Consider the following 17,845-nt stretch of genomic DNA (forward strand, 5'->3'; position numbering starts at 1 on the left):
TTACTACAGAATTCCGCATACTCGGCTGGCAGAAGGAAGGTCTGAGGGAGGATGTGAAAAGCCTTGAATCCGTGCGTATGCTGCATTCGAATGATGTTTTTGTATAGTCGGTCTTTCCGGGTTAGTTCATAGGACCTAAAAATCATAAAAGTTTTCCATTTCAGTAAAGTCTGACTCCGAGGTTTTCCTACGTCATCACGTACTTACAGAGCTTGTGGTTCAGAGCTGGAACATGTTCTGAGGACAGTATTACATCAGATCGACCACTCTGTCAACCCCAAAGTTCAGTCATCATTTTCATAAAATGGATTTCTTTGGTCAGATTTATTCACTGAGGTATAACTGACATAGAGTAAGATCTGCCCTTTTTACTGTATAATTCTATGAGTTCAAACAAACATACTCAATTATATAATCACTACCACGAACAGTTTGAGCATCCCAAAAACTTATGTCCAGTCCCTTTGGAGTCAACCCTCCCAATCACCTCCATCTGTTTCCTGTCCCTCTGATTTTGCCTTTTCTAGAAAGTCAAGTTCATGGAATCGCACATATATGTCCTTTTGAGACTGGCTCCTTTCCCCGAGACTGGCAACAACTGAGCTTCAACCCTGTTGTTGCCTGCATCAGGATTTCACTCTTTTTTATGGCTCAATAGGAATCCATTGCTCAGATGGACCGCAGTTTCTTTATCCATTTACCAGTTGATGGACATCTAAGCTCTTTCCAGGTTTTGAAGATTATGAAATCACTAAAAGCATGTACATACAGACTTTTGTAAGAATGTTAAGCTTTTGTGTGGACCTAAGTTTGCATCTCTCTAGGAATGAGACTGCCAAGTTCAGTAAGATTGTTTAGTAAGTTCTATTAGTTACCAACCGCTGCACTGTAAATTACCGCCAAAGCATTATAGCTCAAAACAATGATAAACATTTTCTAATCGTTTCTGTGGGTCAGGAATAGGGGGGTAGCAGGGCTGGGTAGTCTATCCTAGGGTCTCTCGTGAGGCTACAGTGTAAACGCTGACCAGAGCTGTGGTCATCAGGCTCGACTGGGGCTGAAGGACCCACTTAACAAACAGCTCTCTCGCGTGGGGCTGGTTGTTGGCAGGAAGCCTCAGTTCCTTCCCATGTGAATTCTTCTCTAAGCCTGACTGAGTGTCTTCGCGACGCGACAGCTGGTTTCTCCGAGATCAGGTGATTCAAGAGGGAAAGGGAATAAGGAAGAAGCTCAGAAGTAGTCTCAGAAGTAACACTGTCACTTCTGCCATATTCTATTCATTAGAAGTCACAAAGGCCAGCTCACACCCAAGAAAAGAGAAAGTAAGCTCAACTTCTTGAAGGCAATGTCAAGGAATTTGTGGACACATTTTAAAACCAACACGTGTGTAAGTATACATTTAACCTGATAAGCAACTGCCAGACTATGACCCAAAGTGGCTGTGTCGTTTTGCTGGCAAAGTTTCAGTGTTCCATTGCATGCATTCTGACCAGCACTTGGTGTTGTCTGGTTTTCTGCTTTGTTTTTAGCCACTCCAACAGGTAGTAGTAGTGCCTCATGTAGTTTTAATTCGCATTCCACTAGTGCTACTGACGTAGAACATCTTTTCACGTCTATCTTCTTCGGTGAAGTATCGTGCAAATATTTTTAGCCCATTTTGCAAAAAAAGGGCTACTTGTTTATTATTGAGTTCTGAGAGTTCACTATACGTTCTGGAAACAAATTCCTTATCAGATATGTGTTTTGCAAATTACTTCTCCCACTCTGTGGCTTATCTTTTCATTTTCTTAACAGTGTCTTTCAAAGAGCAGACATTTTAAATCTTGAGGAAATCCAATTTATCAACATTTTTATCCTATGGATGGTGCATTTACTGTTATGTCTAAGAAATCTTTATCCAATCCGAGCACATAAAGATTTTCTCCTCTATTTTCTTACAGAACTTTTACAGTTTTAGGTCTTACATAAATCTGATTCTTTTTGCCAAATGGGTTTTTATGGGATTTAGGAGTATAAAATCTGTTCTAAAACAGACTTCAAATATAAACAAGCAAAAAACACCGTGTTCTAAGTCTGAATTTTGATAAATGTATTCAAATTTTCAAGGCCCAGAAACCAAATGCATCAAATAAATTCTAGCTTCAGCAGCAGCCCATGACTATTCACTACTAAAAATCATTACGAAACATTTTAGGAACACTACATGCTGTATGCTAATTGAATCACAATTCTTTAATAGTACAAAAAAAATGTAAATTACCCAAATAATGAAAAAACATTAGTACCCCACTAACAAGTTCCAAACCCAAAGCTTTCTGGGAATTTTTACACAAAGATATCTAGCGTATGTGACCTTCTGAGAAACATGGCCTGAACAAAAGGTTAGCATACTTGAAAATAGGACCATTCAGGAAAATAAAAGATGTGGCCACCTTACCCATATTTAACAGCAATAACTGTCCAACCTCTCATGTAACTATGCAGAACTTGCATCATCATTAGTATAACAAATACCAAAGGTCTGATATGTTTCTCCTACACAGCGTTCAAGATAGACCTTAATTTTAGACTACAATGGGCCTACCGTAGTAAAGTCCCAGATCACTAGGTTAAGAATCCCACTGACAACTAAATTTACATCATTAAAAGATGGATCTATAAAAGATAAAATTTTAAAGAAAAGCAAGGAAACAATCACCATAAACTTTGGGCAGTAATTGCCACCTATTAGGAAGTATGTTCTGGAGTACTACAAACAGGCACTTCAGTTACCCTCAACTGGACTCATGAGTTCCACTACCGGTTTCCAGTCATGGTTTGTTCCACTATTTAAAAACCATCTAAGAATCTTTGCTGTAACCACTAAAAACTTACTGTGTCTGTTCCTCAGTTCTAATTTTTCACTCTGATTTCTTAAAATCAAAGGTGGCTTTGACAAGTCCTGGTGTCACAAACACTTCCTTCTTACCCACTGGCCTCTTCATAAACGTAGAGCAGAGGTCCTTAAATTTTAGGTAAGAATCATCTAGAAAGTTGCTTTAAAGTTATTGTTCCTGGGCCCCATCTCTCAAAATTCTGGAATAAAGTCTAGGATTCTGTATTTTATACAAGTGTCCTAGGTGATCTGGGTACAGATGGTCCACACTATAATGCTGATTTAGCCTAGAAGAGTAATTTCCAAACTTCCCAGATATAAATCACCTTAGTGCTTTTTATTTTTTTGTTTGTTTGTTTTGGGTTTTTTTTTGTTTTTTTCTTCTTTTATTTATTTATTTTTTTAATGTTTTTTTATTATATTATGTTAGTCACCATACAGTACATCCCTGGTTTCTGATGTAAAGTTCGATGATTCATCAGTTGCATTATAACACCCAGTGCACCATGCAATACATGCCCTCCTTACTACCCATCACCAGTCTAGTGCTTTTTAAATACATAGCTTTCTAGGTAAATACCTACTTAAGAAGATTAAGCACCTAGAAGGTACTTTCTAAACATACACCTTCCCTGGATATGGTGATTCCCTGAATCTGCAATGGGATCTGTGAATGTATGCTTTTTTTTAAATTATGTTCAATTAGCCACCATTAGTTTTTATGTGGAACATAAGGAATAGCACAGAGGACCATAGGGGAAGGGAGGGAAAACTGAATGGGAAGAAATCAGAGAGGGTTACAAACCATGAGAGACTCTGGACTCTGGGAAACAAACTGAGGGTTACAGAAGGGAGGGGGGTGGTGGGTATTACGGAGGGCACATGCTGTGATGAGCACTGCATGTTATATGCAACTAATGAATCATTGAACACCACATCAAAAACTAATGATGTGAATGTGTATTTTTAAAAAGGATCCCCAGTGATGTTTATCATCAGTTAGAAATAATGACGAGAGGACAAGAAAAAGAATGCATTCTCCTATAGATGCCCAATCCTAGTGGTCTCCAAATCTTTTTTGCTTGATGCCCCTACACAAATTTTGGGAAACTATGTATTCTTTAGTGGACATCAAACATTTTTCATCAAAAACTTAAATTGGGGTGTCTGGGTGGCTCAATCGGTTAAGCGTCTACCTTCAGCTCAGGTCATGATCCCAGGTTCCTGAGATCTAGTCCCACATAGGGCTCCCTGCTCAGCGGGGAGTCTGCTCCTACCTCTCCCTCTGCCCCTTCCCCAGCTTGTGCTCTCTCTTGCTCACTTTCTAAAATAAAGAAAATCTTTAAAAAAACAAAACAAAACTTAAATTGTCCCAAATGAATGATAAATATTATTTTAAAATAAAACCCTAGGGATGCCTGGGTGACGCAGTCGTTAAGTGTCTGTCTCTGGCTCAGGGCGTGATCCCGGCGTTCCGGGATCGAGTCCCACATTGGACTCCTCTGCTGGGAGCCTGGTTCTTCCTCTCCCACTCCCCCTGCCTGTGTCCTCTCTCTCGCTGGCTGTCTATCTCTCTGTCAAATAAATAAATAAAAAATCTTTAAAAAAAAAACAAAAAACCCCTAACACCTCCCTTTTAAGTACATTCAAGGGAACCTAAATAGCTTCAGGATTCAACAGCCACCATACATTTTAAAAATATTATCAAAGAGGGCACGTATTGCCCTCTTGTATTAAAATATTATCAAAGAGGGCAAGTAATGAATCATGGAACTTTACTTCAAAAACTAGGGATGTACCGTATGGTGACTAACATAATATAATAAATTATTAAAAAAATATTATCAAAGAGAAAGCTCTTTTCTGTCAGTACATTTTTCACTTTTTAAAATACACTTTGTGGGGGGCGCCTGGGTGGCATAGCGGTTAAGCATCTGCCTTCGGCTCAGGGCGTGATCCCGGCGTTCTGGGATCGAGCCCCACGTCAGGCTCCTCCGCTATGAGCCTGCTTCTTCCTCTCCCACTCCCCCTGCTTGTGTTCCCTCTCTCGCTGGCTGTCTCTATCTCTGTCAAATAAATAAATAAAATCTTTAAAAAAAATAAAAATAAAAAAATAAAAATAAAATACACTTTGTACTGAAGGTAATATATATGCAGAAAAGTATACAAATCACAAAATGCAAAGCAGGAGGAATTTTGGTCACGTGTGTGAGCACCACTCAGACTGAGTACAGAACATTCCCAACACCCCAGAAGCCTCCTGCGTACTCCCACCGGGAATTATCTCCCAAACACCCTTGCTTTTACTTCTTCCATGCCATTTCCCCCAAAGAGCGGCTTAGCCTCACAAAATATGTTTATTTAATGCTTACATTGTCTTTTATAGCATAGCATACCTTCTCTACAATAAAACATGCATGTGAAATAGTACGATTATTTTCAAATTTCCTGTGATCATCTGGCTATGAACTACTTACACTGGCTGACTATCATTGCAACTACTGTAGTTCACAATTCATCAAAACACCACAAATATTCTAAATTTTGATAAAAATGTGTATTATGTCAATGTTTAAGTCTCCATTTTGATAATTATACCACAGTTATAACTGATGTTAATGTTAGAACAGGGTAAAGGATACAGAGTAACCATAATATTTTTGCAACTTTTCTAGAAGTCTAAAATTACTTAAAGCAAAAGGCTAAAAAATTGTATTAAGAAAGAGTTGACAATAATATTGGAAACATTTTAAGTGCCTGAATTCCTCTTGCATGTGAATTCAAGTCTCTGGATTGAAAACATAAGAAACAGAGCAGCAGAAGCCATAAAGCACAGTGCATTTAGATAATGGATTATTTGTGTGCTCGAACATGCAAGAATAATACATGTAAGAAGTACTCAAGAAAAGACAGGATCAAATTTATTAATACTGACTGAATCTCAACTGAGACAGAATTCCTACATACCTAAGGGAGTATTTCGGAAACTACTAAAATAAATAATGTACTCCTCACACGAATTTGGAATGCAGACCCTAGTGTGTGCTATTTCAAGGAGTCTTTAAATGCCTATTTAAAATAGATGCATCTGATTCACTTCAATCATCCAGTCACACATCTAGAATGCCAAATCCACATCTTCCAGACAATGAGGAAGAAAATAAGGTTTAAATTACTCTTTACAAATGAAGCTGAGACATCAAATAAAACTGCAAATTGTTATGAAGACTCAAAACACACATTTATCCCAGATTATGAAGAAACTATTTGACACAATCCATGTACTTACACACGGGGACGAGATACAAGACTAAAGAATTGAAAAATCAAGAAAGAAACTTCATTAGATGAAAATGAAAAAAGCATATAAGGTAACTGAAAATAACACCTGCTAGCATAAGTACATAAGAACATTATGTAGGACATAAGTCCTGGAAATAAAATAAAACATAACCACTGACCAAATAAAAAAATTTGTATTGGATTTCCTTCTCTTCACTAGATGAGATGTTTCTCTCTTCTCTATAAGGTCATCATCTATGTCTCCATGGTTGAGTATGACCGCCTGAATCAGGTAGGGTTTCAGCATCAATTTTATTCCCATTTTCTTTTTCATGGATGAAAACACTAAGAAACTCTGGTCATAGAAACAATAGCTACAACTTCTACGGTGTTTACTATGTGACAGCCTTGCACTGTCTGAACACTCTAAATATCTTAGATCCTGATAGATTAAATCCTCACAACAGTCCTACGAAGTCTGTGTCATTAGCAACATCTTTTACCAATGAGGAGACTGATGCTCATGTTTGGTGGTCACTCAGCAGACCTGGGATCTGGGCCCAGGTAATTGATTACAGAGCCTATGCTTCTGGCCACTAGGCAGCATTACCTTTCTAGGCTGCCATTAACAATGTGACTGGAAGGAGTTTTCTATAGCAATGACACTCAATTCTTTCAACTCCTTCCTAGTTCTGTATCAGAAAGTCACAAGATGATCTATCATTAAAAATTAAAATTAATGGTCTATCAGCTGAAAACCTGATGTCCTCCTTTAGTTTCATTAAAAGTAAAGAAATGGAAATCACCATCGTGATTGTCATGTCTGATAATTTGTCATTACCAGAATTCAATTCAATATTTTTTTTGTATTTTTGTTTAGAACCCTGGAAATGTTTGCACCCAAGGACAATGCACCATATTAAGATTCTAAGTGGGCCACTGTTTTATAAAGGGGAAAACAGTAACTATGGAAAGAGGAGGTGAGAAGGGAGAACCCATCCATATGAAGAGCTCTCAAGGTGCTCAATTCTAGGAAAGAGAACCTATGGGATTTGCAATCCAGAAACAGTCTCCTTTAGAACCATCCATGTCTACACAGTCCTTGGAGACGCTTCATATAATATAAGCTTATGGATATGAGCACTTCAGTTTGATCTGCTGCCCTATATCACAGACTTCCTTTTTTTAAGGACATTAATTATCTCTGCTGGCTACATGCCCAATGTCAGGCACCTTTAAATGGAGCAAAATAGCTACAAGAGCATTACCTGGGAAAGTGATTAACCTTTTGTGCTTCGGAGAGGGTGCGAAGTAAGAAGGGCTTCAGGTGGGATCCTGTCCACATTAGGTTATAGTCAGTGCTGCTTGGGTGAACCTGAGGGCAGATAAAAAGATTTAAAAAACATCAGAGATAGCCTCTCTCAGAAAGAGAGACGGCAAGAAAGGCCATAGAGATTTTTCACCTACAGAGCACAGTAAGTGCCCAGTTAGTGTGTAAGCCTAAAAGAATAAAAGCTGAATATAAAGAACACGGGGATGATCAAGGTTAAAGAACAGGATAGTTGGGCAAATCCCAGATGCAAAAAGTAGAAAAAATTAATCCTTCTATAGAAGTCTGTGATGTCTCTTAACATTCTTGCATATCAAAGTATAAGAAGAGGGCTCAACTCCACAACTCCCTTCTCAGAGTGTCCTTATGCCCCTGCAGATGATGGGTATGAAGTACTGGTCAGAACTAAAACCCTGTGGTAGCAAACCAACTTAGAATATCACCCATCCATTCATTCATTCATAAGAATTCATTTGTCTATTCCTTCAATAATTACGTACTCGATGCCTATGATGGGATAGGTACCATGTAGGCCCTGGAGATAAAACAGCAAGATAGGATAGAAACTAGTATCAGAACTTCCTCAAAATGTCTATTTCAAACCTCAACCTAAAATAAGGGGCTAGCCACCAGACTTTTATCAATTATTTCAAAATATCTACAGGGTGAGTCTGTCCAGCATTTTTGCCTGTCCTTTTACTATCAATATCCCAATTTCCCCAATTTTCTTTGGGAATAACATACTACTTGGTTTTAAAAGACTGCCAGTCACACTATCCACACCCTCCCCCGGAAGGAGTAGATCCATGACCCAAGCTGGACCGGTCATACTATCTCCAGAATGTGATTCTTCAGTGAAGAAAGGCACAAGGACAGTGAAAGGAGTTGAGTCACTTCTATAGCAGTACCTTGAGGAGACAGTCCTGATTCCTGTTTCCAGATCCCCAGGACTGTCCTAGGCTCTCTCCTTCCAAAGGCCTGCCTTTTCAACCCTTCCTCTGATTCTGCTACCTACGCTATATATAACTTACCCACAAATCCTTTTTGGTTTAAGTTAGAATCTGTTTCCGTTGCTTGCAATCAAAGAGTCTTAATTAGATATCAGACAATTCCTTACGGGCAACTCTGTTTCTACCCCAACCCTAAAATCATAGCAAGAAAAATATTTGGGTTTTTTTTTGTTTGTTTGTTTAAAAGAGAGAAAGAGGAGAGAGAGAGAGAGAGAGAGAAATCTTGTGAAAATGTTTTCTATGTATTTCAAGGAGCCACATAGAAATTCAATGCAAGCTCTGCATTATCACTAAGCATAGGTCCCATGTACCTTCTAGAGCCGCCCTGTTAACTGGTAGTCAGGTGGCTAGGATTTTCAGCTTTAGAGCAGATCAGGTGAGACAGTAAAAATGAGCTTACTTCATGAAATCCATGGGCTGTCAGAATGCTGCGTACCAGGCGACTATCTGTTCGCACAATTTTGTAAGACAAATGATAACGTTCTGAAGAAAAACACAGAATCAAATTCAGTAACCAGAAAGTTAACTATAAAGACAAAACTAAAGTGTACGATGACGGCTTGCTTCCTTATACTCAAGAACATACACTGCTCCCTTTATGCTACTATAAGCAGGCTGCAGATTATTTTGAGCCAAGGGTTCCTAACCTGAGATTCACTGGGGGTTATGACATCTGGATGGGGGACAAAATGACATCTTTGTTTTCACTACTAGTTGAAATTTAACATTATCTTCAATTACGAATGTAGGCACAAAGCAGAGCAGTGCTAGCAATTCCTGTGACCCTGCCACCTACACATACCAGGTATTTTAATACTATTTTATAGTTGTCACGGTTATCTCAAAATATCACTTCTCACAGTATTTAAGAGTTATGGTTAGTGAACAGACCTTCCACTAGATGTTATTTAATGCACAAATAAAAATGCATATATGTCACAAATTTAGTTTTTAAGAAATATTTTGGTAATTCTCTTTCTATATAATTCATTTTGTTTATAATCCTATATCTCTCTTTATACACTTAAAACACATTATTCTGAGAACAGACCCACAGGCTTCCCCACACCACCACTGCACACTTGGTCCACTGCAGAAAAAGGCTAAGAACCCCTGCTCTAGATAGCCCTCTGTGTGCAGTGATGCTGGTGACTAGTGTTGCTTAGGTCAGAGTATGTTATAAACTGGTGATTCAATCTGCAAAGATAGTTTGTTAATTTCTCGTTGTGCTTTAAAAATAAAATCGAATTACCAACCTTTGGAAATTAGAGGAATTCGTATAAAAATCTAGATTTCTGGGCCCCTCTTGAAAACCCTGGCAGCCCTGGGCTTGCTCTCTCTGCCAGGACAAGAGTCCACGGGGAAGCACTAGCGCTCCGTTCAGGACAGGCTCCCGTGCTCTAGCTCAGCACTGTGCCCGCAGCGCCTTCACTCACTCCCGTTTCCTGCCAGGCCCTGTAAGCACAGCCACCCCTGCCTAAGACAAGTGTGTAATCATGAGAGATTTCTATATATCCCCAAAGACTAACATTTACTTTGGCCCATTAAAGGCAATCTCTTTCTATGCATCCCTACAAACTGTTCGAGAAAATTACCTAAGAATTCTACAGAACAATTATTTTTAAATTTTTAAAAAAGATTTTATTTATTGATTTATTTGAGAAAGAGCACACACACGTATGCAATAGCACGAGAAGGGGGCAGGGGAGGGGCAGAGGGAGAGGGAGAGGCAGACTCCCCACTGAGCGGGGAACTCAACATGGGGCTCAATCCCAGGGCTCCGATACCATGAACTAAGCCAAAGGCAGATGCCCAATTGACTGAGCCACCCAGGCACCCCTAAATTTTTTTTTAATTAAGTAATCTCTATGCCCAGTGTGGGGCTCGAACTCATAACCCTGAGATCAAGAGTCACTGGCTCCACCCACTGACCCAGCCAGGCGCCCCATCTGCAGAACAATTTTTTTAAAGGACTGCATGCTGAACACTTTCTGAATAAGAGTAATACAGAAACTTATGAACAGGCCTTAGAATAAAATTCAGCCTCTGCAAAGGTAAGCACACCTTTTTATGAATTTATGTGAAAATATCTATAAATTCCTGCTGCTATTTGCCCAGCCCTGGCAGGAACACCATGCAAAGCAGACACAGGAAGACTGGAATGAAAAAGCCAGATACTCCATACTTCTCATTCTTGTGACACACTTCTCAAGCCCAGTCACAGGGTCTCCCCCAATGATCAATCACTATTATGTTGCCTTTGTCATACTGTTGTAAGAAAAACAGTTCGGAGTCCTAGGTGTTTGCTTCGGGCGGCACAGAGGAGAATGTAAGAAACAGTGCACTGCTTAAGAGTTTGTCTTCTGACTCCAAGGTGGGGAGGGAAAGCACAAGATAGGCCTGGAATATCTTGTTCTGCCAAAAAAGAGGAAAGCACTCAAAAACAGATGGGGAACATGTCACAAAGATCTCAGTGGCCAAATTCAAGACAATTTCAACATAAACATGAATATGACAGAGATAGGCTATAATCCCTTACTAATGAGTCCATACTGATAAGTAGGTAAGAAGGTATACTGGTTTTCTACCGCTGCTAAAATAAACTACCATACACTTAGCAGCTTAACCAACACAGATTCATCGTCTGATACTTCTGTAGGTCAGGAGTCTGACACAGGTGTCATCAAGGCAAGAGCAAGGCTGCATTCTTTTCTATAGGCTCTAGATAGGGTCTATTTGTTTTCCTTTTTCAGCTTCTAGAGGCTGCCGCCATTCCATGGCTTACAGTCTCCTTCCTTAATCTTCAAAGCCAGCAGTGGCAGGTCTAATCCTTCTCACATAGCATCCATCTGACTCCTCTTCCGCCTCCTCCTACTTTTTTTTTTTTTTTTTTAAGATTTTATCTATTTATCTGACAGAGAGAGAGCGCACAAGCAGGGGAAGCAGCAGGCAGAGGGAGGAGCAGGCTCTTTGCTGAGCAGGGAGCCCAACACAGGACCCAATCCCAGGAGCCTGGGATCATGACCTGAGCCGAAGGCAGACACTTAACCAACTGAGCCACCCAGGCACCCTGCCTCCTACTGCATTAAAGGACCCTTGTAATTAAGGTCAGCTGGTCAGCAACCTTAATCCTACCTACAACCTTAATTTTCCATTGCCATGTCAGATAACATTTTCACAGGTTCTGGGGATTAGGAGGTCGACATCTTTGGGAGGACCATTATTCAGCCTCCCATAGAAGGGAAAGCTCTTCTCTACAGAAAATCCAGCTAATAAATGTAGAAAGAAAAGAAAAGAAAGAAAAGAAAAGAGAGAAAGAGAAAATCAGCATTTTATAAAAATCGTAAGAGGAAGTAGTTTAGACTAAAATCAATGGATATCAATGGGTGAGACTATTGGGAAAGAGGATATTCATGCATCTCAAAACATCACTCCAGAGAATGCTTGTAACAAAGGAGAAAGGCACCCCTCCAATGAAGCAATCTGGTGAATACTATCTCAACCAAATGATGAAATTTGCCATCACCAATAATGTAATACAATGACATCACATCCTTCCTAATGTGATACACCGAGGAGGACACAACTGCACTAAGTCATAGTCCTACAAAATTTTTAAACTTGAATCTAAACACACAGAAATAATCAGAAAAGCCCAAACTTAAGGACATCTGCCAAGGAACTAGTCTGGAAATCTCTAAAAATGTCAATGCCATGAAAGACACCCTCACACACACACGAAGTCTGGGAGATTAGATGAGAAATACAAAAACTAAATACAGGGCGCCTGGGTAGCGCAGTCGTTAAAGCGTCTGCCTTCGGCTCAGGGTGTGATCCCGGCGTACCGGGATCGAGTCCCACATCGGGCTCCTCTGCTGTGAGCCTGCTTCTTCCTCTCCCACTCCCCCTGCTTGTGTTCCCTCTCTCACTGGCTGTCTCTATCTCTGTCGAATAAATAAATAAATCTTAAAAAAAAAAAACAAAAAAACTAAATACAATCTTTTATTTAGTCCTAGATTTTAGAAAAATAGTAACAGCTATAAAGGTCAAAACTGGAACAACTGGGGAAATGTGCATAAGCACTGTATACTATTTTACCAATGGCAGATTTCCTGAGTGTCATTTCAGTACTGTGGTTACACAGAGGATGCCCTTGTGCTTAGGTGACACATTGCTGAATAAAGCATTAAGGTATAAAGTATTTGAACTAATTCTCAAATGGTTCAGAGAGAGACAATATGACAAAACATTAACAGTTGGTGAACTCAGGGAAAGAGTATACATCCATTCAAACGAATGTACTATTCGTATAGTTTGTCAAAAGGTTTTTAATTTTTTTAGATTAAATGTTTAGAAAGTGAAAGAAGGGGCGCCCAGGTGGCTCAGTCGTTAAGCGTCTGCCTTCGGCTCAGGTCATGATCCCAGGGTCCTGAGATCGAGCCCCGCATCGGGCTCCCTGCTCAGCGGGAAGCCTACTTCTCCCTCTCCCACTCCCCCTGCTTGTGTTTCCTCTCTCGCTGTGTCTCTCTCCATCAAAGAAATAAAATCTTTAAAAAAAAAAAAAGTGAAAGAAAATCAGGTGTCTTCATTATGATAACTGTGATCACCGACATCTCCATTTCCGCACATGCAAAAGCCAAAACATCATCCATGCTGGAGACAAGAAGTGTGCCTGATTCCACACCTGTTCTGCAAGGCTCACCTCACAGTGCCAGGCCATGGGGAAGGGAGTCACTAAGGCATGCAGAAAAACAGAGAATGATTAGCTGGGGACTAGGGAGGAAGGGGAAATGATAAGAGAAAGAGGATGCCTTTGGAGTGGAACTGCCAAGGGCTCAAATTCTGGTTCTACCACTTCCCGCCTGTAATTGTGAATAAATTATTTCTCTATGGTCAATTTCCCCACTTGTTAAATGGGGTTGATAATAAAGGTACTTACCTCATGGGATAGTTGTAAGCACTACATCAGTTAATACCTGTAAAACTTTTAGAACACTTGCTGCTACATAGTAAACGTTTTTTTCTTTTTTTTTATTTAAATTCAATTAGTCAACATATAGTACATCATTAGTTTCAGATATAGTGTTCAATGATTCATCAGTTGCATATAACACCCAGTGCTCATAGTAAAAAAATTTTTTAAATAGCAAAAATGGTAAAAAAAAAAAAAAAAGGTAAATATATGGTAAAATAGCTATTAATACATAGCATCATATGTAAATTATGCATTATATAGCAAATTTAAAAGTACAAATGCTATTAATACTTTCTCCTACTTTGCCTAACATAGAAGAAAAATGCGATTATCACCGCACTCAGTGACCCAATTCTCACAGTGTGTAAGTAGTAAGTGGTGACCAACTACTTCTAATCCGCACCAACTAACTACAACCCAACTCTGATCCATTGCACATGTTCCAAAAGGGGAGTTCAAGAAAGGCAGGGTGGACTGACATAAAGCAAGTGTGATTGCTGGGGATTTTAACTCACATTCATGTTCTGCATCCAACAGCCCTGCATCCAATAATGCTGATTACCAGTTATAAACTGGTGACCCAAGGGCCAAATCCAGCCTGCAGACATGGTTTGTTCATTCTTTGTGGTGTTTTAAGCATAAAACTGAATTAGTCGCTAATCTTTTAAAATTGCAAGAATTCATATAAAAATCTCCATTTCTGGGCTTCACTTGAAAGACCTGGCAGCCCTGGGCTCTGCTCCCATGGCAAGAGTCAAATGGAAGCTTGCAACTATAAACTGAACCAATCCCACTGTCCAAGAAATAACCACCTTATCCATATTTCCTTCCATATAAAAACAAGAAGCAGGGCATGGTATTGGTCCTACTAGCAAAGTGCCAGACATCTGCTATGTGAGCTTCTGAACATGCACTGCCTCGACTCCACCATGACACTACAGAATTTCCTCTTCTCCAACCACCCACATGTTCGTCAGAAGGCAACCTAAAGTGCTAGGACTCCTGGTAAATTCCAGGACTGGCAGCAGCAGAGCAAATTAAAACAAGGAACCAATAACCTGTCAGCATAGAAGCACCTAGGGAGTGATGACATGCCCTAAGAGGTTTGGACAAAAATAACCTGAGAAACTAGAATGAAGATAAAACGGTCATTTTTTTTTTACTTTTAGAATATAAGAATAACCCTTTCAATGGCAACACAGTGTAGCTTGGCCTTCCTGTCAGAAAATGAGGTGTATACCTGTACTGTTGAATATGGTAGTCGTTAGCCACGTATAACGACCCAGCACCTGAAAAGTAACTAGTGTGGGGTGCCTGGGTGGCTCAGTCGGTTAAGCGTGTGACTCTTGATTCTGGCTCGTATCATGATCTCAGGGTCGTCAGATCAGCCCTGCATGGGGCTCAGTGCTGGGCATGGAGGCTACCTGAGATTTTCCCTCTGTCCTTCCCTCCCTGCCTTCCTCTCTCTCTCTCCTACTCTGAGAAAGAAGGAAAGGAAAGGAAAGGAAAGGAAAGGAAAGGAAAGGAAAGGAAAGGAAAGGAAAGGAAAAAAGAAAGAAAGGTAACCAGTATGACCAAGGAAATGAATTTTTAATTTTATTTTAACTTTATTAATTTAAATTTAAATTTGAAAACTGACACTTGATTCAGTTATTGGAAAACTTGCTTGGAACAACCTGAACATATGAATTTACTTTTTCAATGATAATGCCTGTAAAATCTAAATACAGATTAAAAACTTCTGATGAAAATTTTGTGCCACACTGAGATTTTACACTTACAGTGTAAAATATATACTAGATGTCAAATATCTTTTCTTTTAAGATTTTATTTATTTATTTGAGAGAGAGACAGAGCAAGAGCAAGAGCGCGGTGGGGGAGAAGGGCAGAGGGAGAGGAGAAGCAGACTCCCCACTGAGCAGGGAGCCCTATGTGGGGCTCAATCCCAGGACTCTGGGATCATGACCTGAGCCAAAGGCAGACGCTTAACTGAGCCACCCAGGCGTGCCTAGATGTCAAATATCTTGATGAACTTTTTCTATATTGGGTAAATGTGGAAGTGATATTTTGGATTAAACAAAGTATATTATTAAAACGAATTTCACCTATTTCCTTTTTTTTTAAGATTTTATTTATTGGTCAGAGAGAGAGTACAAGCAGGGGGAGAGGCAGAAAGAGGGAGAAGGAGGCTCCCTGCTGAGCAAGGAGCCGGATGCAGGACTCAATCCCAGGACCCTGGGATCATGACCTGAGCCGAAGGCAGACGCTTAACTGACTGAGCCACCAGGCGCTCCCTATTTCTATTTACTTTTTTTTTAGTAAGGCCACTGGAAAACTTACATATCTGGGTTGTATCATATTTCTGTTGGACAGTACTAGCCTACACAAATGCAAATTTATGAAGCTGACACATTTAGGGCAAATTATAAAATGATGTTTCTTTCTAGGAACAGATTACCTTAAACTGAAAATCTCTCTTGTCTCTAAAATGCAATCCCAGGGGCACCTGGGTGGCACAGTGGTTAAGTGTCTGCCTTCAGCTCAGGGCGTGATCCCGGCGTTGTGGGATCGAGCCCCACATCAGGCGCCTCCGCTATGAACCTGCTTTTTCCTCTCCCACTCCCCCTGCTTGTGTTCCCTCTCTAGCTGGCTGTCTCTGTCTCTGTCAAATAAATAAATAAAATCTTTAAAAAAAATAAAATAAAATAAAATAAAATGCAATCCCATTTACATGTTCAAAGTATATGCAATTTTGAAAAAAACACGGAGATAGTAAGGGAAAAAATTTTCTGGAATATTTCACAAATAAAGCATATGAAATCATACTGTACCAAAAATATTAATAGTAAATTCAATGAAACATTTAACAGATAACAGAAAAAACAAGGCCGGCATCTAACACTCTAAGATCTGCGGAAGATAACTAATGCCCCAGAAACACTTCTCAAGGGGATTTAAACACAGGATTATGATCTGAGCAGATCTATGTCAGCTATTTAAGAGAGGAGGAAAAAATAAAGACCCAGAGTATTTAACAATTCAGAACTCTGAGGCAGCAACTAGAAACACTCATTCTAATTGTTCTTTTCAGGGGCACCTGGATGGTTCAGTTGGTTAAGCATCTGACTCCGGCTCAGGTCATGATCTCAGGGTCCTGGGATTGAGCCCCATGTCAGGCTCTGTGCTCAGTGGGAGTCTGCTGGAGATTCTCTCTCTCCCTCTGCCCCTCCCCCTGTTTGCACTCTCTCTCTCTAAAATAAATAAGTAAATCTTTTTTAAAAATTGTTCTTTTCATAAAGGAGGGTTTAGAAAATTGTGAAACCTTAAAGAATCGGAAAGGCACAGAAAATTCAAAAACAAAGTTTGAGAAAAAAGTTCAGTGGCTTTTTCTTTAATCACGAGAATGTGTACGGGGTGGAAAAGACATTTAAGTTCTAAAAACACAGGGACCACTTAAACAACAGGATGACAACACTGATGGATACTAATTTCCAGTAAATGTTAAATGTTAGGTACTCTAAAAAAGAAAAGTCTGCTTATTGCCATAGAATACAGAGATTCATTTACGTGACAAGGAGACCAAAAGAAGTATGTTTGGGGGAGATTATTTACTTCTGTTGTTTTTACCCACCTTTGATGTTTTGACTCCAATCATGCTGAGAGGGAGTTTCTTTGCAAATGTTAGCAAATCTCCAGTTCCTCCAAATTCAGAGAACACAAATGAACCATATCCCTTTAAGTGGTAACCTAGCAACTTGCTGAAGGGATTAGAACAGGACCCTTGGGGAGGGAGGATGCAAATCCCAGAAGCAGGTGTTCGCTGTCCTCTGAACTCCTGGCTTATTATGGGGTAAGAACAGACCTTAAAGTCATTTCAAAGTAGAACAGATCCTATTCAACCAGTAGAGTAAACAGCACAAATTTTGAGTGCCTACTAATGTGCCAAATATTAAACGATCTCATTAATTCTTACAATGCCTGCAAGGTAGCTATTATCTCCACCAAAGACTGAGACAGGTTGAGAGAGTTTAAGTGATTTGCCCCATACTCACAGCTAGTAAATGCCAAAGCTGGGATTTGAACCAATGACTGAGAACCCATGTATAGACTCTTTCCACTCTATCACACATCAGTTCAGATCCACGGTACTGTAACCTCTAAAGATAGCTACAGGCTAACCCCAGAATTCAGAGCACTGCTTAATATCAAAGAAGAGTAGAAATAAATGAAATTGAAAATACAAAAATAGAGAACATAAGCAAAATTAAAAGTTGGCTCTTTAAAATGATCAAAATTGACAAACTTTTAGTTCGACTGACTAAGAACAAAAGAGAAAAGATTCAAATTACTAAAATCAGAAATGAAATGAGGAC

General features: G+C 39.6%; 1 protein-coding gene across 44 annotated transcripts in view; it reads right to left on the reverse strand.

Annotated features, from left to right (window-relative positions):
- Positions 1-17,845, reverse strand: part of TTLL5 (tubulin tyrosine ligase like 5) — a 277,235-nt gene that overhangs the window by 248,164 nt on the left and 11,226 nt on the right. For 41 of the 44 annotated variants that reach the window (XR_008961400.1, XR_008961407.1, XR_008961409.1 and 38 more), the window contains exons 4-6: positions 8,898-8,980; positions 7,426-7,532; positions 5-135 (exon numbers count right to left, since the gene is read on the reverse strand). Coding sequence is in view for 27 of the 44 variants with exons in the window: in XM_048220021.2 (XP_048075978.1) it covers positions 5-135; positions 7,426-7,532; positions 8,898-8,980 (321 nt within the window). In the remaining 17 variants the exon portion in view is untranslated. Of the gene's footprint in view, positions 1-4; positions 136-7,425; positions 7,533-8,897; positions 8,981-17,845 lie in introns of those variants that run through there. The other 3 variants (XR_008961412.1, XR_008961417.1, XR_008961415.1) reach the window with 3 other exon arrangements.

Source organism: Ursus arctos, unplaced genomic scaffold (genome assembly GCF_023065955.2).
Source record: "Ursus arctos isolate Adak ecotype North America unplaced genomic scaffold, UrsArc2.0 scaffold_25, whole genome shotgun sequence".
Taxonomy (NCBI): Eukaryota; Metazoa; Chordata; class Mammalia; order Carnivora; family Ursidae; genus Ursus; species Ursus arctos.